Here is a 25,012-nt window from a genome sequence, read left to right as displayed (position 1 = left end):
TGTCAAGATTCGGCTCCATAATAGGCATAGAGTTCTTCTATACTTAAGCCGCTGCAGTAACTAACACCACACACTACTTTTCTTTTTTAAGTAAAACGTTAGCGTTTTACTCAAAACTCATTTTCCATTTTTCTCCAAAACAGTGCATTCGAATTTCTCTCTCCCTCTAACCTCGCCCCTCTCGCTCGGTTCCTGCCACTCTTATGCCGTCAGCCGCATGTCGTCTGCCTTCTATCGTGCCATCTGATGTCTGCCTTTCGCTGTCTACATTGTGTTGTTCCTACAAGGTCATCCATTTTACTGCTTAATCCTATTTGGTTGACCTGATTCCCATGTGTTCTTTAATATACTCTTTGGTTGGATTCGCTGAGATGTTTCTTAATATCTTAGAGAATCTAATCCATGGGATTGCACCAACAATAATTTTGAACTGTTAAATAAAGTGTTGTATTCAAAAGTGTTGTATCTTTGCCTATAAAAAACACACATTGCTCCTCCAAAGAAAAAAAAAAACAAGGGAGAAGACAAAAAAGATGAGGGTAACATATGGTTTAGATCTACCCAAAGAAATCTCAGAATTAATAATTTTATGATTTTATCATTGCATCACATACACCTAATTGAGGACATTTTAAGAAAATGAGATCAACATTTAAATGAATGCAGTCACATAGCTATATATTTTAACAGAGTAAATGATTTGCTCAAATAAGATAGAAACTTCAAATAACAGAGTATATGAATGCAGTTATCACATGAAACTACAAATAAGATAGAAAAACAGATCATGGACTAATGGTTTTTTTCTTGCAATGTCAATTTAATATTATGATAATGGACTAATAGTTTTTTTCTTGTAATGTCGATTTAAAAACTCAGTTGAAATAGCATGATGGACAAAGAGGAAGATAGAAGGCCACCTAGGCCTTCTACACCAATTTCACCGACTCAGGTATGATATATTGGTCATTCATAAAAGGAAGGTGTCTCGATTCCAACTAGTTAATGTATTTTATTTGTGTATTGTAGGTCTCTCTCTGTTCAGGAAATACTTACCACCCACCATTTTTTGTTCTTTCAAATGCATATCCGAATTCACATACATATGCATAGGGTAGCTAGGTATATTTCATTTTAAACTTTCAATTTTTTTCCTTAAGTTTATTGTTACCCATTCTAACATCATGGCTGAGTATAGCCTCCACCAATGCCACATTTTCTAACAACATTCATCTACCCTCCGTCAACTAATGCGGAGGAGTCGGGCTGTGTTCAACAAACGAATCAGGTAGATTCTTTTCTAACCTTTTATTTTTGGAAGCGTGCATTGTTACTTATTCTAACACTATGCCTAATTGCAGCCCCTATCAATGCCACATTTTTCAACAACGTTCATCTACCCTCCGTTGACTAATGCGGAGGAGTTGAGTCGTTTTCAAGAAACGATCCAGGTAGATTCATTTCTAACATTTCAAATTTTTTCCTTAAATTCATTATTACCCATTTTAACACCGAGTTGAATTACAGGCCCCACCAATGTCACTATTTCCAATAATGTTCATCTACCCTCCGTCAACTAATGCGGAGAAGTCGGATCGTGTTCAATAAACGAACCAGGTTGATTCCTTTCTAACCTTTTATTTCTTTTGGATGCGTGCGTTGTTATCTATTCTAATACAGTGCCTAATTGCAGCCCTCACCAATGCCACATTTTTCAACAACGTTCATCTACCATCCGTTGACTAATGCGGAGGAGTCGGGTCATCTTCAACAAATGATCCAAGTAGATTCATTTCTAACCTTTCAAATTTTTTCTTTAAGTGCATTGTTACCCGTTCTAACACCGAGTCGGATTACAAGCCCCACAAATGCCACTATTTCCAACAACGTTCATCTACCCTCTATCGACTAATGCGGGGGAGTCGAGTCGTCTTCAACAAACGAACAAGGTAGATTCCTTTCTAATCTTTTATTTTTTTGGATGCGTGCGTTGTTACTTGTGCTAACACCGTGCCTGATTGCAGCCCCCACCAATGCCACATTTTCCAACAACGTTCATGTTGACTAATACGGAGGGTTCGAGCCGTCTTCAACAAATGCCATGCACTCCGTCGAGTACCGGAGAGGACTTGACAAGCTTTGAAAAGACCACAAGTAATGTGGAGATTGCACCATTTATATCTGAAAGTGAAAATAATGTTGGAGGTACTTTATTAGACGTAGAGACAGAAGTCGAGGAGATAAATGAAGAAAATTTTGATCATGACCGAGTTGAGGAGGAGCCCAAACCTGGTATGAAGTTTGCCACTGATCATGAGCTTATGGCCTATTACATGCGATATGGCAAGCAACAAGGTTTTAGTGTTATAACACAAAGGACGAAGAGAGAGGCTAATGGTAAGGCGAAGTATTTGACGATTGGGTGTGCGCATGGCAGCAAGTACCATCCTAGCCATAATAATATCTCAAGGTCACGTCCAACTATTAAAACAGATTGTAAGGTAAAGATAAAGGCTCACTTGGTGGAGGGTACTTGGGTGGTGACCACTGTTGAGATTGCCCATAATCATAGTACTGTCAGCCCACAAAAGTCTAGATTCTTTAGATCGCACAAGTATTTAGATGAATACAGTCAGAGGATGCTTAATTTGAACGACAGAGCAGGTATTCGAATGAACAAGAATTTTAGGACATTTGTTGTTGATGCGGGGGGTTCGAGAATCTGCAGTTTCAAGAAAAAAATTGCCATAATTTTATTGACAAAACCCGAAAATTAAATCTAGGTAAAGGTGGTGGCAAAGCACTCACTGAGTACTTCAAGAGGATAAGGTTGCAGAATGATGGTTTTGTTTATGTGATTGATGTGGATGAGGAGCTGAGACTGAGAAATGTGTTCTGGGCTGACGCACGTAGTAGAGCAGCGTATGAGTATTTTGAATATGTTATCACCTTCGATACGACATATCCAACAAATAGATACGGTATGCTGTTTACTCCATTTGTTGGTGTAAATCATCATGAACAATCTATACTGTTAGGGGCTGGTTTGATTTTAAGCGATAACATAAGTACTTTTGTGTAGTTGTTTCAAGCATGGTTGGAGTGCATGGATGGTCGAGCTCCAAAAGCAATCATAACAGACCAAGACCAAGTAATGAAGGCTGCTATTGCATTGGTAATCCCAGACTCTAGTCATAGATATTGTCTATGGCATATAATGCAAAAATTGTCCGAGAAATTGGGATCTCACGCTACCTTCAATGCAGGGTTGAAGATTGCCATCCAGAGTGCCCTATATGATTCATAGACATGTGATGAGTTTGAGGAGAAGTGGGGGCAACTTATTTAGAAGTCTGAGCTAGGTGAAAATGCATAGCTGCAAAGGTTGTACAATGATAGGTTGTTCTGGGTACCGGTTTATCTTAAGGGAGTTTTTTGGGCTGGCATGAGCATAACACAACATTCTGAAAGCATGAATGCTTTTTTCGATGGGTTTGTGCATTCTAGTACGACGTTGAAATAATTTGGCGATCAATTTGACAATGCATTTGGGAAGAAGGTGGATGTTGAGACGATAGCTAATTTCAATTCCTCCAACCAAACCATCCCATGTTCATCCGCTTTTCGCATTGAAAAGCAGTTTCAAGTTGTGTATACAAATGCAAAATTTAAAGAGGTCCAAAGAGAGGTATGGAGAATGATTTTATGTAACTGCATACTTATCAGTAAGGAGGGTTGCATTTTCACCTACGATGTTTTGGATGAAATAACGACAGTTGATGACCATGTCAAGAGCATAAAGTACATAATTTACTTTAACGATAAGGAGATTGATGTGAAATGCACGTGTATTGTTTGAGATGAGAGAGATTATCTGTAGGCATGCATTGAACGTTTGTGAATAAGATTCATGCACTACCATATAAGTACTTCTTGGATTGATGGAGAAATGACTTAAAGAGGAGATACACAGTGGTAAAAAGTAACTATGATGACTTGCGACAAAATGTAGACTCACAGAGGTATGAGTTTGTGGTGAAACGATGTGTGAAATTAGCTACTCGTGTATCGTCGAGTGATGCCCATATTACTGCATTCATGCGCTACTTGGATGAGTTTGAGAATCAATTTAAAGGATTAATACTTGAGTTTGATTCAACCAAGGTAACAGAGACTGTGGTCACTAACAATGGTAAGAAGATATTAAGCCCACACGTTGTTAGAGGGAAAGGAAGGCTGCCAACAAAAAGGAAGGTTCCGCCTGTTGAAAAGACTGCGACCAAGTGAAAGAAGAAATAGGTAATAAATTTGATGTATGTATTTATTACGTGCATTGCTTCCCACTACATCCATATTTCTTTCTAATAGATGTATATTTTTATATTTGAAATTTATTTAGATACGCAAAAAAATATTTGATGATACATCCCAAGATTGTGAGGTGTCGGAAGCTCCATAAAGTGTTCAGGTAATAACTTTTTATGTATATTAATTCTATATTGCTTTTCACTGCATTCATAATCACTTTCTAATGGCAATTTTTTTACTTGAAATTAGGAGCAGATACCCAGTGCAGGCAATGATGATTTTTGTGGTTCTAACACAATGCAGTACTGTCACACAAACAACACCATCGGGCAATGAGTAGGTGCTATAGGAAGATTGTGATGTATTTTTATGAATTTTGAAAGACTGTTATGTATTTTGATATATTTTGGGTATTATTTTGTATTTTTATGGATTTTGGAAGACTTTGTGTATTTTGATATAGTTTGTGCATTGTTCTGTATTTTTATGGATTTTGGAAGATTGTGATGTATTTTAATGTAGTTTGTGTATTGTTTTGTATTTTTATGGATTTTGGAAGATTGTGATGTATTTTGATGTACTTTGTCTCAACATCATTCTACTTTGTAATTTTAAGAGAAATTTTGGTTATTTGTATACTCATGGTAGTAATTTTAGCCCTAATTAACAATATATGTGTCATCCCAAAGCATATCCCAAAACATTACAATTAACAATATATTTCCAACACAGGCCTTAACATTAATACAAATAGTAAAATTAATATACATTAATCCATACCATCCATCTGCAATTTACTTCTTCAAAATACATTTATAGTCCAAGGCCAAAAATTATTACAATTGATAACACCCAATAAATACATAATAATATCCGTGCATATTTATTCTCTACAAGCTGCTTTCCAATTTTCTTCTCTTACTTGTAAAGGACATTCTCTTAACTAGTTTATCTTTCGTTTTCTGAACTTCATACTCGCGCAACAGTAAATCGTTCTCTCTTTTTAGATCTGCATTCTCTTTTGTGCGTATTTTCTCCTCTACCAATTGAAGTATATCTGTCCATATAAAGAATTGACACATTGCTTCTCCCTGCATACAAATTGTCAATTTGACGAACATTAAATATGACAAGTTAGAAAGTAATACAAAATTATGATAAAAAAATATGCTTTACCGTGTTATACTTCGGACAAGCATAAAATTTCCTTTCAGGATTTTTGTTAGTATGTGAGCTCTTCAATGAGGCTTTCAACCCACACTAAGTTGGTGCTTTGATTTGCAACTCATCAACAACACATGATGATTGACTTGAAGTTATAGTTGATCTAAATGAAATATTGAGTAAGGATTATCGAAAACAGATTCTGTACACATGATGCATTTGAATAATCACTAAATAATGGCAAAATCAACACTTCAATAACTCAATACTAAATAATGGCAAAATCAAAACTTCAATAACCCAACACCCAACATTTCAATAACCCAACACTTCAGTAACCACTGAATAATGGTAATCAAACACATGATGCCTCAAACCTTTAAAATACCCAATAAAAATACCAGGCTTCACCCACAATAAAAATACCACAAGCAGAAGTAACAATCAAAGAATCTCATAATGAATATCTTAAAAGTAGATTGTATAAGGGACAACTCATAATGAATATCTTAAGAGTAGATTGTATAAACTTGAAAATATTAAGCAAATCATTTTTATCCAAAGATTCGACTTCAGGACCTAAGTTTGAATCTGACTTTCATTTTCTTTCATCCGATTCCACCCACTTTCTTTTCTGTAGTTTATTGATGGACCATACACCCCATGTGCTTTGGCTTTGACCTCTTTTAATTTTGTTGAAGTAATTAGTATTTATCAAAACTAATTATTACTTTAGCATGCAAAACTAATGTGTGAAAAAATCCATAAAAAGAATTAAAATAGATTCAAAACAAGAAAACAAGAAAATAGATTCAAAAGAAAGAGTTAATAGATTCACACATAGAGTTCAAACCATAATCTCCATCTCTCTAGAGGATAAAATTCATTTTTTTGGCTGAGCTTCATAACTAACAATACATTTGCATGCAATTAGAAGATCATGCCCACTATGAAGATTTTCTTCCAATAGTTGGCATCATTGAGTATAGAATCAAATTACTACTCGCACGGACAAGACTCATGAACAGTGCAATTACTACTCTTCAACGTAGAGAAAATTCACACAGAATTAAAGAGGTATTAGCTTATCGTCGTGGAGAAATGGCGGTCGGGTTTTGCATTTAGGGTTTTTGCGCTTCTCAGATAAATATGAAGGAGAAGATGGAGGGGGGTTCTATGCTTAGGGTTCTCTGCGTCTAAGATGGATTTGCAGATGGAGGGGGAGAAGAAGGAGGGAGGGGGGAGGGCAGAGAGGGGGGGGGGGGAGATTCGAGTAGATGAGATTCTGTGTTTAGGGTTCTTCTGCCGTCGAGATGGATTTGGAGATGGAGGGGGTTCGCAAATGGAGGGGGCGATTGCATAGATGGAGGTGTGCTGTGGGGGAGACGGGTTTTTCACAAATGAGTTTCATAGATTTCGGGATCCATCGAGATGGATTCGTAGATGGAGGGGAAGGGGTTCGCAGATGGAGGGGGTGAAGGTGCATGGAGTTAGGGCACAGAGGGGGGGGAGTTAGGGCACATAGCACAGAGGGGGGAGATTGCATAGGGGGAGATTTCGGGATTTTACTCGACTGTTTACTTAACTAGGTCTTCCACATTAGATGGTGTGTGGAGTTGGAGTTAGACTGGGTTTGGAGTAGATTTTCTCATATGCATTATGCATCAACCAATCAATTTTTTTTTCATGCCAACAAAAAAAGGAAAAAAATTACAGAAAAAGGAAAGGGATTTTTTTCCTGTGAATTTGAGTCATTTGACAATGTGATCTAGTTAATTCTTTTTCCCTAATTTTTAGAAGACAAAATGATGTATTTTTTTAAATCAAAATACATGCTTCATACTCATGCTAAATATAATAGGAGATTGCTTGAGGCACAAATCTAAGTATAAAATAAGGAGAAATGATATATATAAATCTCAAATTCATAAATTTCATGCAATTAATTTATAAAAAAAGTAGACTCCATTATGGAAAAGTATGAAAACTCACTTTTTCTTATGAGACCCACATTTTTATGAAATATTGTGCATTTAAAACTTGTTCCTAATATTGCCCCTTCAATCTAATATATTAAGAGAAGATAAAAGAAAGAAGAATGAGCATTACGAGTGTAACCAATCCAATTTAGTCTAATTTTTGACAAATTTTAGAACCAAACCGGTATACATCGGTTTTCCATTTTAAAGAACTGATACCGCACCAATTACCCTCCTAAACCGATAGTTCCAATTTGGTTCGGTCTGATTTTTCGATTTAATATATAACTCTTATAATATATTAATATATACTAGTACTATATATTATACTATTATAGTGTTACTACTACATATAGTATATATATATTATAGTGATATAATGATACTAATACTATATGTTATACATTATGAAATATAATAATACATTAATGCTAAATTATTACTAATACTATATACTATATTAAGAGTGATATTAATACTATATATAGTTATAAGAGTTTTGTTACACAATCTCCACCACACTCCACACTCCACATTTTTTAAATTTTTAAATTTTTTAATATTTTTTTTAATATTTTTTTGAGTTTATTCTTTTTAAATTATTTCAAATTTTCTATTCATTATTCATATAATAAATATTTGATAAAAGAAAAAAATAAAAATTAAAAAAAATGTGGAGTGTGGAGTGTGAGGAGGTTGTGAAGATTTATTCTAGTTATAATGATTTAGTTATAGTAATTAGTATAACTATATAATAGTATTAGTATATCTATACATTAGTATTAGTTAAAGTTATTAGTATAAATATATATTAGTATTTGCTATAGTGATTTTAATATAGTATAACTATATAATAGCATTAATATAATTATTAGTATAACTATATCACTGATATATTAGTATACTAATACTAATAGTATTTCTATATTACTATATAGTGATATAGTATTAGTATAACTAATATTAATAGTGACTTATATATTAATTTATATATAGATTTAAAGTGGATTACTAATAGTATTAGTATTAGGCTATAAAATCTAATTAATATACTAATATATATTAGTATTACTAATGTATTTGTTAAAAGGAATACGTTGAGAATTTATTAGGCCATAAATGTAATTAATATATATATACTTTATATTTAAAACATGTGATCAAACAAATGTTCATGTTTAAGATTTAAATTTTATGTTAATTATAATATAACATTATTTCATATATAATTTTATATATTATATAAAATTTAATATATAATATTAAAAATTAATTATACTATATATATACGAACTGGTCCGGTCCAGTGCCGGAAAACCTAAAATTGGAACCAGACCTGTTTTGATCGATTTTTAAAATAGAGGAACGGGGTCCGATTCGGGCCGGTTCTTTGATTTATTTTTATAGTTCTAATGAGCACGGATTAGTGCCTTGAAGACTACTGTCTTTCCCATTTAATTTAGAGAAATGATATTTGCAATCATGAATGGGCAAGGGTCACACAATTCTTTTTAAAAAAATGAATAAATATGAGATCCACATAAAAAATTAGGACTGAGCTCCGACTCCGGCAGAGTCGGAGTAGCCGTTTCTGAGCTCCGACTCCGACAGGAGTCAGAGCTAATTTTTTGCTTCGATTCCGACTCCGAACGGAGGTCGGAGCTCTGACCTCCGATTGGAGCTCCGACTGTCTATTGGACTAAAAAAAAATAATAATAATAGTACTTAAATAAATAATGTGGTCAATTTCTTTTGTTAAATAAATTATATGCAAAAATAAATTTGATCCATTAAGACTAATATGATCACCAAAGTCCAAGTCCAAACCTATAACTACGACTTAATATAACTACATAAATTATTAAATATGATCACCAAAGCCCAAGTCCAAATCTGTAAAAAAAAATAATATATTGAAAAGAAAAAAAAAAGAAAAAAAAGCTTAAATACAATAATTTAAAAACTAAATAACATGTATGATGTAGCCATAAGTTATAACAGTCTCATTTATAACGTAATAACAACATTGACATAAATATTAAATGCTCATGTCACTCAAATCTCAATGGTCCATTGATCTGTGATCATACCTGAAATGAAGATAGAAAGTTGCAATCAATAAATGAAAAAAAATTGATAAAAAAAAAACTGAAAACGGTAAAAGTAGAATTTCATTCTTACCAAGAAATGAGGTTTTCTCAACTCCATCCCAACTCTCAAAGGGCGTCCGTCTCAGATTCTCAGTCATCGGCAATTATGTTAGGATTTACAATTAGATCTATAAAATCATAAAAAATAGAAGTTAGAAATATTAAAAATAATTAAATAATCATTTAAAAGCATATAAACTTACCTTCAAACCTATAACTCTCGGCATCAATGCCAACGATATCTAGTCCAATGGGCATTTCACTTATCCAATTCTATGTGCAAACGAGGACCTCCACGGTTGACGGTGACAATGAACTCCAATAAGTATCCAACACGCGACCTTCAGTGCTAAATGCCGACTCTGAGGCAATCGTAGTGACATAAATGGCTAGCACATCTCGGACTACACGGGAAAGGACTGGATACTTGATGGAATTAACTTTCCACCAAGTTAATAACTGAAATACATCATCAGGTGCCTCGACAGCTTCCATAAAATATCGTTCAACCTCAGATGTACAATGCATAATATTCCTTGTTGATATGAGTTGATGATACTGCTGGATAATACGATGACCTCTAACCCCTACAGATGAGTCAGTATCACCTGAGGAAGCTGTTGACCCTGTTGGCCTCGAATGTGAGGAGCTACTAGCTGCGGATGAAGGCTGACAACTATTGTTGTAGTGATTATATAGGTCATCAATATCACTTTTTAGCAGTCTAATAAACTCTGCAGTCTTTACTGCCCTGAGGACGGAATTTACCCAAAATTCTAGAAACGACCAGCTTATATCGGGGGTCAAGGATCACAGCCACAAATAGCAATCTATTTATCTTCTCAATATTCCTCCAATATTTATCATATTTGGTATTCATCCTCGTAGCCATAACAGATAACAATCCACCAGAGTCAGTAGAACTATTTTTCAAGTAGAAGTGAAGCTCCGAGAGCTCGTTGAAGAATGAGTTCGCAGTTGTATATTTGGATCCAGATAGCGCATGATTATGTCATAAAAAATTCTTAAAAATTCAACAAAGTAGCTCACACTGGTCCAATCATGTGCGTATGGCGCATCGAGCCCCTGTCCTGTTGGCTCCAACAAAGCATACCTCAGGCCCCCATCCTCGACCTCCATCCACTCAAATACTTTTTGGTACTTCTGTGCCACATCCAACATCATGAATGTAGAGTTCCATCGAGTCGGAACGTTTAAGCAGAACATACTAGACCATTCAATCTTAAGATCTTCTGCTATTGCCTTAAACATTTAAATTAACGCAAATATATATGTGGTCTTTCAATATAGACTCCACTAGAAATATTTTTTTTAACTTGAGTCTCGTATTTATTTATTTTTTTTCAAAAAGATTATACAGCGCTTGCGCATTTAACGATTACAAATATCATTTATTTTATCTTTATTATTTTGTATTGAATTTGGGATGAACCATGAGTACCTCTTTCTAAATGAATTTCAGTTGTAGCCTCTTAGGGAATGGATTATTTGTTTTATTTATAACATGGTATTCATTTAATATAAAATATAAGATATTTTAATAATTCTATTTAATATAAAATTATTTGCAAGAGGGCACATGTAAATACTATTCATGTCAATGATGGATCATGGTACATGGGTCTCATGCACCAATGATGAGGCATGCCAAAAGAACCCATTTGATAAAGCAAAATATTGATCATAACACACTGGTGCCTTGCTGAGGGTACTAATATTTTAAGTAATAAGTTCATCCTTGGTTTAAGATTTTGAGTGAATCTGAAATAATAAGAGTTTAAATAAATCTCAGCATCGATGTGTAGGTCTATGAGATGAAAAACAATGTTTGCCTATCTATCTATCCATCTATGTGGGTGTGTAAAACAAGGTTTACATGCTAAGCACTAAAATTGACAATACCCAGAACCTGAAAGTTGGAGGCAAAGAGGCCAGGGTTCAATGCTCAAGTTTAAAAGGCGAGGGACGTGTGAGAACATCACAAAAATCATGAAGTTACACTTTGACCAAATTTCATGTTTGAAAGCAACTAAATTAAGATTATATTGTAAAGAACATATGTGAATTTAAAGAAGAGTGTTGAGAATTATACTTGCAAGTGTTCATTAGTCGGAGTAACATCTCTTACACATTTTATCAAATATTATGCATGCATACAACACAACTTACAAACACATCATACATTTCATTAAACACATTTTCTTACTACAAATTTAGAAAATCAATTCACAAGAATCACAACAAAATACCAATTTACAAGAGAGTGAGAGACGTTTACATAAAATTAATTAATTAAACTACTTTCTTTAATTCTAGGGCTCGAAAGTTTAGAACCCCTCACTCTCACCATAGGCTGAAGCTCGGCTTGAAGTCGCACGGAAGAGCAACAAGGAATGGCAGCCACAGACGCGACAGAGACGTGAGATGTAGCAGACAAGAGAGAACAGAGAAGGGAGAAGGGAGAAGGAAGAAGGGAATGGGGGGCTCCTGCATTTTGGCCCCCTCCACGTGATAAAATGACGTCGTCCTACATTAAGCAGAACGACGCCGTTTATTTTTTTTTTAAAAATCCAGATGTAAAACGACGTCGTTTTACATTTGGATTTTTTTTAAAAAATTTGGAACTCTGACTCCGACTCTGAAACCTATTCGGAGCTATTCCAAACTCCGACTCCGAAATCCGACCACTCCGACTCCGTCGGAATTGGAATCGGAGCGGATGTCGGGCGGAGTCAGAAATTTCAGAATTTTGTCCATCCCTATAAACAATAACTACTTTTTTAATGATAGACCCATTTTTTTTCCAAAAAGATTGCGCGCACTTGCATTCTCCATGACTGTATTTAACATTACTTTTAAATTTATCTATATATCTCTTTAAATAATTTTTCTAAATATCAAGTAAGTTTTATAAGATAAAATATTTAAAGCAATTCTGTTTTATGGAAAAAAAAAAAAACGTTATTCTAATTGATGTTGCATATTCCTAAGATAATAAAAGATGATAGTATTTGGTTTTGGATCACGGTGAGCTTGGTCTTGTGTTATTTATGGGCTGGTTTAGTTATACAAAATTAAACTATTTCATCTCATATCATATAATCATTACAATTTTTACAAACTCTCATACAAAATATAATAAATAATTTAACTTTTTTAAATTTTAAAATAAAATAATATTAAAAAATTACATCATAACAATATTTTATTCAATTTTTAATAAAATATCTCATTGAAGGGCATAACTAAAAGAAGCCTTTGTTTCGCTCAAAACCTTAATTAAGGAGACTATTAATTGTTAATTCAATGATGGAAATTCTTAGATATTATATATATACAATAATATTAGATATAATCATTGGAGACATAAGAAGTATGCTTACATCGTATCCATATTCGCGTCCGTGTCACGTCAGTCCTATGATCAAATGAATAGAAATTATTACAAAAAAAAAAAGATGGTTCACGGTATGAAAATACATAAATATGAATAGAGATTTGTTACTCATCGTCCCACACAACATATTTATTTTTTTAAAATTTTTTTAAAAATATTTTTTGGTTTTATTTTTCCTAAACTAATTAAGTTCTTCTACTTATCATCCATATACTAGATATTTTGTAAAAGAAAAAAATAAAAAATAAAAAATTATGTATGATATGTAGTTTGTGGGATGATGAGTATAATTTTTTTATATAGATGATGAGTAACAAATATCTTATATGAAAATATTGTTCTTTATCTTCTAATTAATGTGACATGTGTTAAATAACTTTATTATTTAAGCGGTTGACATAAAAATCTAATTAAAAAATTATTTTAATTAAAAAAAAAGTTAGAATAAATAAATTTACTTCGTGCCGTGGTGAGAACCATAGTTTATGACTCTATTCAAATCAACCCACAGAATGCCAAACCTTTGTGCTTGCCAAGAAACAAAGCATCGTGCTTTTAGGAATTTTTTTAATCTGCCGATAAAGGAAACAATACCACACATTAATAATATAATAATAATGAAATCAAAAGCCCATGAACCTGAACCGTTAAAATGCTAATAAATAGGAAAATAAAACTATCTCGACCGTTAAAAGATTACTTGGATATTCTCGTTATTTTTTCCAATGGCTCCTTTCCTTGGGCGATCGTCTTCGGGTCCAAGACTCTAGCGCGTGGACGGCACGCTACTCGTTTTCCATAATGATCTACTGTAATGGAATATTTCGCCGATTAATATAAAACTAGGAAAGTTTAGAGACCCATCAAGCAAGTTCCCACGAACTCTGAATCTGAAGTCTCGAAGTTTCTATCTTTGGTTGATACACTCTCTGATCATCGAGAAAATGCATGCCAATCACTTGCTTCTGGAGGAGCCCATAAGGATGGCCTCCATTCTCGAGCCCTCAAAGCCTGTAAGTAAACACACTGATACAGTGTGATTTTAGTATTCTTCTTTAGCGTTCCTTCTATGCACTGTGGCGATTACGAGAAGAAGTCAAAGAAAAAGTTTCATTTTCGTCAGCCTGACTTTGTTTGAACAGATTATGATAAAATTGAATCTTTTATATCTCGTTGTTTACTTAATTCACTTGGTAGCACCGACATAGCTGTTTTTCCAGATTGATCTGGTTGGTGGGTTCTGGTTTTGAGTGGAAGCATGAGTAGTTTGGATGTATTATCATTCATGTTTCGGAATTGGACTATGTTATGTGCAGACTGCCTTTCCGGCGATGACGAAGATTGTTGGAACACTTGGTCCGAAATCAAGATCTGTCGAGATAATTTCGGATTGTCTGAAGGCGGGAATGTCCGGTATTGTCCCCCTCCACCTGTTGCCTTGGTTGAAATATTCAATGAGCTCTATTCTTGTCTGCATATTCTTTGATACTCTTTTGATTGCGTGGTTTTACCTCCACTAAGTTTCAGTGGGGGTAAACTTGCATAGAAAAAAAGCTGAGAGTCTGATATGGACGTATTCTTCTGTGTCAAATTTATATAACTTTCGTTCATTTTTCTTCCACGGAAATTAGTGGCGAGGTTTGACTTTTCATGGGGTGACACTGCATTTCACCAAGAGACGCTGGAAAACTTGAAGTTAGCAGTTAAAAGTACAAGGAAGCTTTGTGCAGTAAGTTTGTCGCTGTTGCAAACAATACTTTCCTATAATCAGTCATTTCACTAATGCAAATTTAGCCATTCGCCATCTAATTTAGAATTACGAAGTTTTCTCTGAAGTGATTTGCTGCTCTAGTTCATTTCAGTTCTATGCTTTGCAAAGATAGGGATAATTTATTTTCATATTTCAGGTAATGTTAGATACTGTGGGTCCAGAATTGCAAGTTGTCAACAAAGCTGAGCGCCCCATATCACTTCAAGCAGATTCGCTGGTTGTCCTAACACCTGATCAAGAAAAGGAAGCTACTTCAAATACATTACCCATAAACTTTAATGGCTTATCAAAGGTCAGTATTTTTTTATGATCTATATTCATTTCTGGTTTTATAAAAAATTAATCACTTCAAAAATGGTTGGCCTAAACAAGCTACTAGCTTTTTTGCGGTTCTGGAAACCATCTTATGAGATGATATCATTTTGTTGCATCTAGTGTGTCTTTTAGACAGATCGTCAAGTGGCCTGCATACTCTCACTTGACTGCATTTTTTTGGTTTCCTTAACAGCCCATGGAGTTAAAAACTGGCGTTTGAGTTTAAGTTAGGAATTTATTTCCAGTCACCATTTTGTATTTGTTCAGATGTTTATTTGGTTTGCTAAGTGACTTTGTATTATCCAGAGAATGTTCAGTGCTTCACTGAACAAAAAATAAAATAACACTAATTCATATATTTCAATCCTGATTAAGATTGTGTATGATGTCTTACCATCAGTCTTGTTCATGATGTAGGTCTTCATTATCATGTCTCATGGTTTTGAAAGGAATTACTGAATCTTTTAGAAGCTCAAATTACTTGCAAGATGCCTTCACTCGGTGAAGATTTTTATTCCGAGTATCATTTTGAGCAGCAATTTAAAAATAAAAACAGTGAAAGTATGGGCATTTAAATGTGAAATCTTTAAACTGACGACTTTTTTAATCTTTTGCTGCTTATGCCATTACTTGGGATTTTGAGCTATATCAGTTGTTTTCACTGGTCTACATAGTTAGAACACTTATGAAGATAACTTTTGACTCTGCTATATTGTACCTTGATATGAGTGTCAGCCAGAAATCCTCTTGGCCCTTTTTTTTCTCTTAAAGTTTGTTTTTCCATTTATAGTTCTATCTGCTCCCTTATTGTTTATTCCTACATTTATAGTGAAGATGTGTAGAATGCTGTTCTAGTTATTTATTTATATACCACATGATTCATTGCTGGTATATTGTTAGACAATTGCCATTACTAAAGATAACTTGGTTTTGCAGGCAGTGAAGGAGGGGGACACCATATTTATTGGTCAGTACCTCTTTACAGGAAGTGAAACTACTTCTGTGTGGCTGGAGGTGAGGCAACACTAGGAAAATAATTTTAGTTATGAGGCCCATGCTGATTTGGAATGAAACTTATGAAATTAGGCATATCAGTGTATTCTTTGTAAACTTCCTGTGACTTGGGCTACGCCTTCTTCTGTATTAATAAAATGTTAATTTTACCTATAAAAAATGAAATTAGGCTTATCAAATCACCCACATCCTTAATGAGACACCGTCTGTCTTGATCATTTTATAATACAAGAGAGAAGTGGCTAGGTTGCTTCTTGGCTGCCCATATTGAGCATGCTTGTATTTAATGTAAGCACCACCAATTAGCTTGACTACGAGAGATAAAGGGAAGCCAAACTTCCAGAAATTTCACAAATTTTGCTTCTTGGGTTTTCCAATAATCCGTAGAGTTTCACTTTCACAATGCAGGTCACTGACGTGAATGGTGATGATGTGGTTTGTTTGATTAAGAATTCTGCTACTCTGTCTGGGTCATTGTATACCTTGCATGTCTCCCAAATCCACATTGATCTACCTACACTCACTGATGAAGATAAGGAGGTAAGTTATGCTCTTTGCACCAGACACTGTGTGCGCTCAAAAAATCAGCTGTGAACAAAGTGTTTTTACCTAATTTTTATCACCCATTAAGGTTAGGAAAGGCATGGTTGTCTTTTTATGAAACATTTTAGAGAATGATCCAGAATTGGTAGGTTTGAGTCTGATTGTGTTGAATCTTGTTTAATATTGTTTGTCTGACACTTGAAGGAGAGTGTTAAAAAGTGATTCCAAATTGATTGGGTTTAAGTTTGGCTGTGGGTTTGTGTGATAATTGGGCCTCTTCTCCTACTAATTTAAGCTTTAAGATTGGATTCTTCTAATAGATATTTGAATTCTTGGGTTATGTTTCTTGATTTTTATCCTACTAATTTAAGCCTTTGAAATTGGATTCTTTTACTGGATATGTGAATTATTGGGTTTGTGCGCTAAATGTTATTAGAAGTGGCAAACAAAGCAGTGGCTTAAATTTCCTGATTGAGTGAGGTTTTTTTTCCTCCTGTTCCTGCTGATAGCTCGAGTTTAGTGAAGCTGCTGCAAAAGAATTTGTCAAAGGGGTGGAATGAGTTTACTTTTCATAGAAACAGGAAGATGATTTTTTTTTTTTCAATTTATAGAATGATAAAAGAAAATTCGAGTGATAATGATATTGGATGCTTTATTTGCCCCACTTAAAAATTTCTTGATTAGCTGAAGACTTCCTATAATTCAGTGATAGATTATATGACATTCGTGTGACAGAAAAACATATGTAAAGTTGGTTTTGGGGACAACTGCATGAATAAAATTGGTGCAATTTTCCCCTCTACGAGACTTTATCCATTTTTACTCAACTCAAATTGAGATCGGCTACACGAATTCTTTATGGTGTGAAAATAATAAAATTTGCAGTCTTTTTGTATTAATTTTTTTCTATGAAATCTTGTTTATTAATATCAGGTTATAAGCACATGGGGTGCTCCAAACAAGATAGACTTTCTATCGTTGTCATATACCCGGCATGCTGAAGATGTTCGCCATGTAAGGACTGTTCCCACTAAGAATATTGTCCATTTTATTGTTCTTATTTCAATTATATGATTTTGATCACTCATCTTCTCCCATCTTAATTATCTTTGTTCTTTTATATTAACTTACAACTTCATCCTCACTGTTCTTATTAGTTCCCAACTTAATGATGGGGTTAAGTTACATTTTAGAGTTTACTGCTATAGTCATTGCTCTTTTAATTTATTCTTACATTCAACAATGACTGTTCTTTCCATTGTATAGGCTCGTGAATTTCTTTCTCAATTTGAAAACCTCAGCCAAACTCAAATTTTTGCGAAGATCGAAAACGTAGAGGTGAGGTGCATAAACAAGAATATCGAATGGCAGTAAGAGGAGCCATAAGTGAATTGTATTGTGTTGGGATTTTATTATAATTATGGATTTTGTTCCATCTCATTTGTTCATGCAGGGATTAAATCATTTTGATGAGATCCTAAGTGAAGCAGATGGTATTATTCTCTCTCGAGGAAATTTGGGGATTGATCTCCCACCAGAGAAGGTAGGTTTCAAATTGAACATGGTACAAATATGATGTTGCTAGTTAATGGCCTTTAGACTGAAACTCATCATTATCACCATAAACAACAGATGGAAGGTGAAGCTATGGGATTTGATCCCGTGTGCTTGTGTATTTACCTACAAGGAAAAAAAGTGATGCTTCAACATAAGACCCTACAATTATTGTTTCAGGAGAAGAAGGGGCCTGATCATCCAACTAATATGCTGATTAAATTTTATTTTTTAGTCGTTGGGGGATGTCAGATACAGAAAGTAAACCCTTTTTGGAAGTCCATATTTATAGTGCAGGCCAGGAGAGGAGGATTCTGTTTTAGGATTTTGAGAATGTTGCATGTTTGGATAATGAGATGAGATGAGCATTCTGTGAATAATAGTGAAATGGTTTGAGTTAAAATGTTTTATTGGGTTTTGGGAAATGAGAGAGAAAAAGTTAAATAAAAATATTATAAATTTAAAAAATTGTTTCAATATTATTTTTGTTTTGAAATTTGAAAAAGTTGTTTTGTTTTTTGTGTTTTTTTTTTAAGTTTGGAAAAGTTCTAATGATTAGGTAATAATTAAATGAAAAGGTAGAAGATTTGAAATTGAAAAATATTTTGTATCTGAGTGCGGTTTGGAAAGGAAATTATGAGAAATTTTGAGATGAGATGTTCTTAGCTCATCTCACTTCCCAAACATGGCCTTAGAGTTGCTGAACTTTCTCTTTCTTTCCTGTTACTTGTTTCCTTTAACTAATCTACTCAGAAGTTCCTTTTTTCCTCTATTACTGTTGGGTTATGCTTGTTTTTTCTTTGCTGCATCCGTATTTTTTATTTACAAGTTGCTGCATCCGTATTTACAAATTGTTTTTCACTAACTGCTTTTAGCTCCATTATAGAAATGATAAGTCATGTTATATGAGTTGTGCAGATTGATAGACGTGATGGAATTCTTAACAAAGTGACAAGTACATCCACAGATCAGTTTTATGTGGATGCCTTGGTTGAAAATAATGTCTTACACTTGAATAAGTTAATTACTATGGGCTGGCTGTTTGATGGTCACACATGGCTGCTTGCATCTGTGCACTAGTTAATATACATATGTTATTCTCCAGTTTGAGATGGACTGTGATATTGAAGGAAAAAGAATAGTTCCTCATGTGAAAGGCTGAGTTTCATCTTCTCCCAAACCATTTAAGAAAGATATTTATATTGATGAGGACAGGAATAACCGCATGTGGCTTTTTTTTCTGTTAAATATATGTTTGTGCACCATCAATGAACTTTTAAGTATGTGCTGGTAATCTACTTCTGGGATTTTACAGGTGTTTTTATTTCAAAAGGCTGCTGTTTACAAGTGCAACATGGCTGGAAAGCCAGCAGTGGTTACTCGTGTTGTGGATAGTATGACTGACAACTTGAGACCTACTCGTGCTGAAGCAACAGATGTTGCCAATGCGGTATTGGATGGTGTGTTTCGTAATTCTGACTTTGTATTCTATTTATTAGTTCTGGAGGATTGCCATTGGATTATTGTTTTCTTTTTTTATATCTACTCTCTTGATATGAGAGAATATTTTGCTCTATCATTATTTTTTTCCTATATTTTATTTTCTTGAGCACTACCAACACTGCAAGTACGGGTGTGAACCAATCTGGAACTCTAATTTTTTGCACCTTTTCTTTTTAGGGAGTGATGCAATTCTTCTAGGTGCAGAGACCCTTCGGGGATTGTATCCAGTTGAGACGATTTCCATTGTTGGAAAGATTTCTGCAGAGGTAAGTCTTGCCATTTTCTTCAATTGCCCATTTCTTAACCCCTTCTGCTCTCTAGCTCCTCTTTTGTTGGATAAGTTGCCCATTTTGTAGGGTGGAAATCATGCTGTTTAATTTGTTCTCTCTCTCTCTCTCTCTCTCTCTCTCTCTCTCTCTCTCTGTCTTTTCCCCCTTCTGATTCTCTCTGAACTCTTTTTATTATTTCTATCATATGTTGGCCTTGGCCTGGTGGTCATTTGGACAGGTTGTATTTTTACTGTGAGACAAATTTCCTAATTTGAAGAAAACAAGATCTATTTTTATTATGGTGCGTGTATCATAGCCTGGATATCACAAGTATTTTTTATATCAAAATAAAGTCCCAGAAATTCTTGCTTCCACAATATCCCCTTTTTGTCTCCACTTTAGGTTGAGGTTTCTTAATTAAGACCTGTCTGCAGGCAGAGAAGGTTTTCAATCAAGATCTGTATTTCAAGAAGACTGTCAAATATGTTGGAGAACCAATGACCCATTTGGAATCTATTGCCTCATCTGCGGTACTTTCTTTTGATGGTCCTGCATTTAATCTATTATTTTTTTGGTTACCATCATGTAGATTATTGGCCAATATTTTTTTTTTCTTTCCTTTCCCCCCTTTTTGAAATAAAAGACAGGTTGAGCCTGCTGAAACGTGATTTTTTTTTTTACGTATATTTCAGGTACGTGCAGCTATCAAGGTGAAGGCCTCTGTAATTATTTGCTTCACTTCAACTGGAAGAGCTGCAAGGTCCTTTTTCATCTTTCATTCCCATCTTTTTTTCCTTGACATTTTCTATTATAATTCTGTGACTATTAACTGATTTTTATAATGCACGTGCATATGATGATGATTTTTTTTAGTAAGTAAACAAAATATTATTGATTATAAGAATAGGCAAGAGCTCAAGTATATGGGACATATACAAGAGCAACACTTACGTACGTACAAGAAAAAGTACTAAAAATCTTATCTCATCTCGTTTGTTTTCGTAGATGAGATGAGATGAAATGAGATGAGTTGAGATTAAAGTTAAAAAGTTGAATAAAATATTGTTAGAATATTTTTTTTTAATATTATTTTTGTTTTGGGATTTGAAAAAGTTGAATTGTTTATTTTATTTTATATAAAAATTTGGAAAAGTTGTAATGATTAGATGAGATGAGTTGAGAAGTTTTTTGAAAACAAACGAGGCGTAATAAAAATTTGAAATTGTCTCTAATGGGTCCCCTCAAGCTGATGAGGTGACAACTGCAACAGCTTGGACTGAGATAAGTGAAGGAAGTTTATGGAAGTCCCTTCGCGAAAAAATAACTAGCTGGCACGAAGGAAACATAAAGGAGGCCATAACATGCCAAATCGGGAGAAAATGATAACAAACTTTAATATGCTTTGTTTCTGTTATGAAAGATGGATTAAGATGATGAGGGTCATGAAGCATATCCATCTTAAAATAATCGAGTGCACATACAATTTTGTGTAACTTTCATACTACATTTTAGTTTTGCTCTTTGTTATTCAGCTTGTGTTTTGATGATCAACCATAAATTTTATATATTATATCAATATGTACTCACTCTTGCATGCATATCCACCTTTCATCTTCTCTTCATTTAATGCAGGTTAATTGCAAAGTACAGGCCGACAATGCCTGTCTTATCTGTTGTCATTCCCCAGCTTAAAACAAACCAACTCCGCTGGACATTTACTGGTGCTTTTGAGGTATATTGTTGACTTTGATTTATACATGCAGCTAATGGGTATTAATCCCAGGAGCCCACCCTCCATGACTAACAGGTGTTACTACGGATAATTGTTTTTTTTTTGGCTGCTCCTTTTCTGGTGTCTTTTATGGGATACTTATTGTATTATTTATTAGCAAATAGAATTTCACTTCATTTTATCTATGGTTGTCCTTCCCTCATGGGTTGCATTGTCTCTTGATCCGAAACGGAAGCTAATTATTGCTACCTGCTCCTTTGATGATATTGTGGCAGGCACGGCAATCACTGATTGTTAGGGGCATTTTTCCCACACTTGCAGATCCTCGACATCCAGTAAGTGTTGCAGTCTGTTGAGATACCTCACCAATATAGATGGAATCTCTCTCTCTCTCTCTCTCTCTCTCTCTCTCTCTCTCTATGTTTGTGTGTGCATGTATTAATGAGGAGAAAGTGCCTTAGAGGTGAAGTTGGAGTGTCAAGTATAGAGCACTTTATGGCATCCAGAAGTTAATACTACGATTCTTGAACAAGTATTTTTACGCTGAAATCCCGGTGATCCTGGCAAAGCTCTATATTTATAGAACAGAAGTGAAGTCGGTTAGGTTTTCTTGTCCAGATAGATACTACTAGATATGGTGGAGAAGTGATTGGGATAAAAGACTAGAAATTGTTAGATCACTTGCACCTCTATTTTCATTCATCTAACATAACATGTCATATCTAATTTTTTATGACAGCCTAGCCTAGCATATATCTATGCTGTTGATACAAAATGTTTTATATTCTCCTTTGCTAAGTTTTTTTATGCTTTACTATCCCACCCATTAGATGGTAAAACAAAACAATGCTGATTTTGCAGGCTGAGTCTGGAAATGGAACTAATGAATCGGTTCTAAAGGTTGCATTGGATCATGGCAAGGCTTCTGGTGTTATAAAGCCTCATGATCGTGTAGTGGTCTTCCAGAAAGTTGGTGATGCATATGTGGTTAAGATCATAGAGCTTGAAGATTAGAGTTATTTCCACTTTTGAACAATAAATTTTCAAATTTGTAAAAGTTTGTAAGACACCCATATATAATTGGGATTGTTTTTGCCATTTCATGCATGCATTAATAAAATCTCTCTCAAGATTACTGTTGAGAAGCAAATGTTTGGGTTATTTTCTTTCATGGTGGTCATTTCACTTCAGATCAGGCAGGACCCGGGTCCATTCGGGCCAAATTCGGATCGGTGTTGATCTGATAGAGTTGCTTTTGGATTGATTTCGGCGGGTCCCATTAGCATGGATAAGGTCCATAAGGCTGTTTACGATCTCGACTTGCGATTGCCATGCAAAATAAAGCGAGTGCATAGTTAGCGCATAGTTATCGGACGCTTGTGAGCTTCGTTATTCGAAAGCAAATAGTTGAGAGTCAACGACTGGCTCCGGATATCGACGGCTGACGGCGGACACGCGAATATCTTTCATTCATCTTATTTTTCAATTATTGTCTTTTAATTAGTTTTTAATATACCATTAATGGTTGAAAATGAATTTAGGTGTAACTCAACTCTTTTAAAAACAAGCTGGCATATGTAGCTTTTGAAAAGTGTTAGTTATAAAAAAAATTACAAAATTAAATTCACATATTAACTTAGTTTTATATGATACGAAATCTATTTTATGATAAAAGTAATAGAAATGCTATTGTCATCGAGAAATGAGTCTCGATTTTTTTTTTACTTAATGATTAAGGAAGTGTTTTTTAGTAATATAATGAACTTAAAAAAATGCTTTAAAGTATAAAAAAAATGAATGAAATTTTTTTTTTTGTTCTTTTTGGGAGCTGTCTCCTGCTACATTCTCGGTGGATGAAGCACAGTTCTAAAGGTAATTTTATAATTTAATGTACTACATTATACAACGTCAATTTATGAGTTCATTTTTTATGAAATCTTTTTGTGGATAAAGCATTTTTCTAACCTTTTTATTATACATTAAAATAAGATTATCTATCTTGAATTAAGTATACCAAAGTATGGTTTATACATATAAAAGAAAAAGTATGCTAAAGTATAATTTAAAAAATACATATTTAAAAAGATATGTGATTGTCTACCATCCCAAGAGGAGTGATTGTGGTGAGCCGTCCACCCCAGGCACATGGGTGGGACGGGGTGGTCTACAGCCACCTGCATTGAGGTGGCCTGATATCCACACTCAAGGGGTGGTGGCCACCACCTCCAAGGTGGCCGTATAACATGTCTTACCTTCTTACCTTAGGTGGTAATCTAGAATTCGATTTCGATTATTTAGTTTCATGACAAGATAATTAATATAAGGAATAATGAATATCATACTCTTTAAACCTTCAAAAAAATTTTAAAAAATAAAAATTTAGGCCGATAAAAATTAATTTTGTTTTTATTTTAATTATTATTTGTCAGGTATTTGCGTTGATCTAAGGCCCGTACACTATACACTATCCATATGTTATAATTTGATTTGTAATATTTAAATTTTAAATTAAATTATGATTAAAAGCTTTAGAGTAGAATTATTATTTAGGAAATTCAGCAATTTTTGTTGGTAATCTATTAGTCTTAGCGTTATCATTTCAAGAAGCGCCCATGGCCTAATGGATAAGGCGTCTGACTTCTAATCAGGCGATTGTGGGTTCGAGTCCCACTGGGCGTGCATTTCCTTTTCATTTTTCTGTATTTTTCCCATTTTCAAGCTCTTCCCATCCACCCATCTTCTCTTCATTTTTAAGGAGTCTTCTTTATTAGAGCCACTGTTTGTGATGTCAGGTAGCCAGTAAGAGTGATTGCGATGGCGGAACGAACCATGATGTCGCTCCACGTGCGTACAACTTTGTCGGGGGCTGCGGTAAAAGCTCAGCGACAAAACCGCGAAATTGGAGGAAAACATCTAGGAATTTACATGGACAAAACAAAAAGGGGACCATTGTTGACCAGTCGTGCTTGGTCTTCTGCTTGCTCTGCAAGCATTTGGACTCATCAATCTTTCATGCGTCACTTCATTTGCCGTGCTCTTCAATCCAAAAATTGCCATCTCATATGCATATAAATAGCGCTAGTAAATGGAGCAATATCTCAATTCATTCAGTGCAAGCTCATTCATCCATTTCAACATCTAGTACCTATTAATTAGCCAACAGCATAGTAAAGAAGGCCGGGAAGCACAATGATGTCTCTATTCTCAGCATTTTTCGGTTGTTTCATGCTCTCTTCGTCTCAAGTCTCCGATGATATTGTTGGAGGCTCCGGAATGAAAGAATGTTGTCCAG

At 34.4% G+C, this 25,012-nt stretch overlaps 1 protein-coding gene and 1 non-coding gene across 2 annotated transcripts; both read left to right on the top strand.

Annotated features, from left to right (window-relative positions):
* The first annotated feature begins 13,855 nt into the window (after positions 1–13,855).
* Positions 13,856–22,870, top strand: LOC121241174 (pyruvate kinase 1, cytosolic-like). The gene is made up of 16 exons (XM_041138828.1): positions 13,856–14,032; positions 14,336–14,432; positions 14,651–14,748; positions 14,927–15,082; positions 16,042–16,119; positions 16,528–16,659; positions 17,596–17,676; positions 17,929–18,000; positions 18,116–18,205; positions 19,532–19,676; positions 19,897–19,985; positions 20,423–20,518; positions 20,681–20,748; positions 21,621–21,720; positions 21,996–22,055; positions 22,582–22,870. The coding sequence occupies exons 1-16, from the start codon at positions 13,964–13,966 to the stop codon at positions 22,732–22,734; spliced, it is 1,584 nt and encodes a 527-aa protein (XP_040994762.1). The 5' UTR covers positions 13,856–13,963; the 3' UTR covers positions 22,735–22,870.
* A 1,456-nt stretch (positions 22,871–24,326) lies between these two features.
* Positions 24,327–24,399, top strand: TRNAR-UCU. The gene has a single exon. It is a non-coding gene; the product is annotated as a tRNA-Arg (tRNA).
* Positions 24,400–25,012: the final 613 nt, after the last annotated feature.

Source organism: Juglans microcarpa x Juglans regia, chromosome 7S (genome assembly GCF_004785595.1).
Source record: "Juglans microcarpa x Juglans regia isolate MS1-56 chromosome 7S, Jm3101_v1.0, whole genome shotgun sequence".
NCBI classification, from domain to species: Eukaryota; Viridiplantae; Streptophyta; class Magnoliopsida; order Fagales; family Juglandaceae; genus Juglans; species Juglans microcarpa x Juglans regia.
The sequence above is the reverse complement of the archived record's forward strand: the minus strand, read 5'-3'. Positions and strand labels throughout refer to the sequence as shown.

What these genes read in the sequence shown, in the direction of transcription:
- LOC121241174 (XM_041138828.1), top strand. Translation starts at nt 13,964, where the DNA reads ATGCATGCCAATCACTTGCTTCTGGAGGAGCCCATAAGGATGGCCTCC. An exon ending in TCACTGATGAAGATAAGGAG is followed by an intron (nt 16,660 to 17,595) that starts GTAAGTTATGCT and finishes TATTAATATCAG; the next exon opens with GTTATAAGCACATGGGGTGC. An exon ending in AATCTATTGCCTCATCTGCG is followed by an intron (nt 20,519 to 20,680) that starts GTACTTTCTTTT and finishes CGTATATTTCAG; the next exon opens with GTACGTGCAGCTATCAAGGT.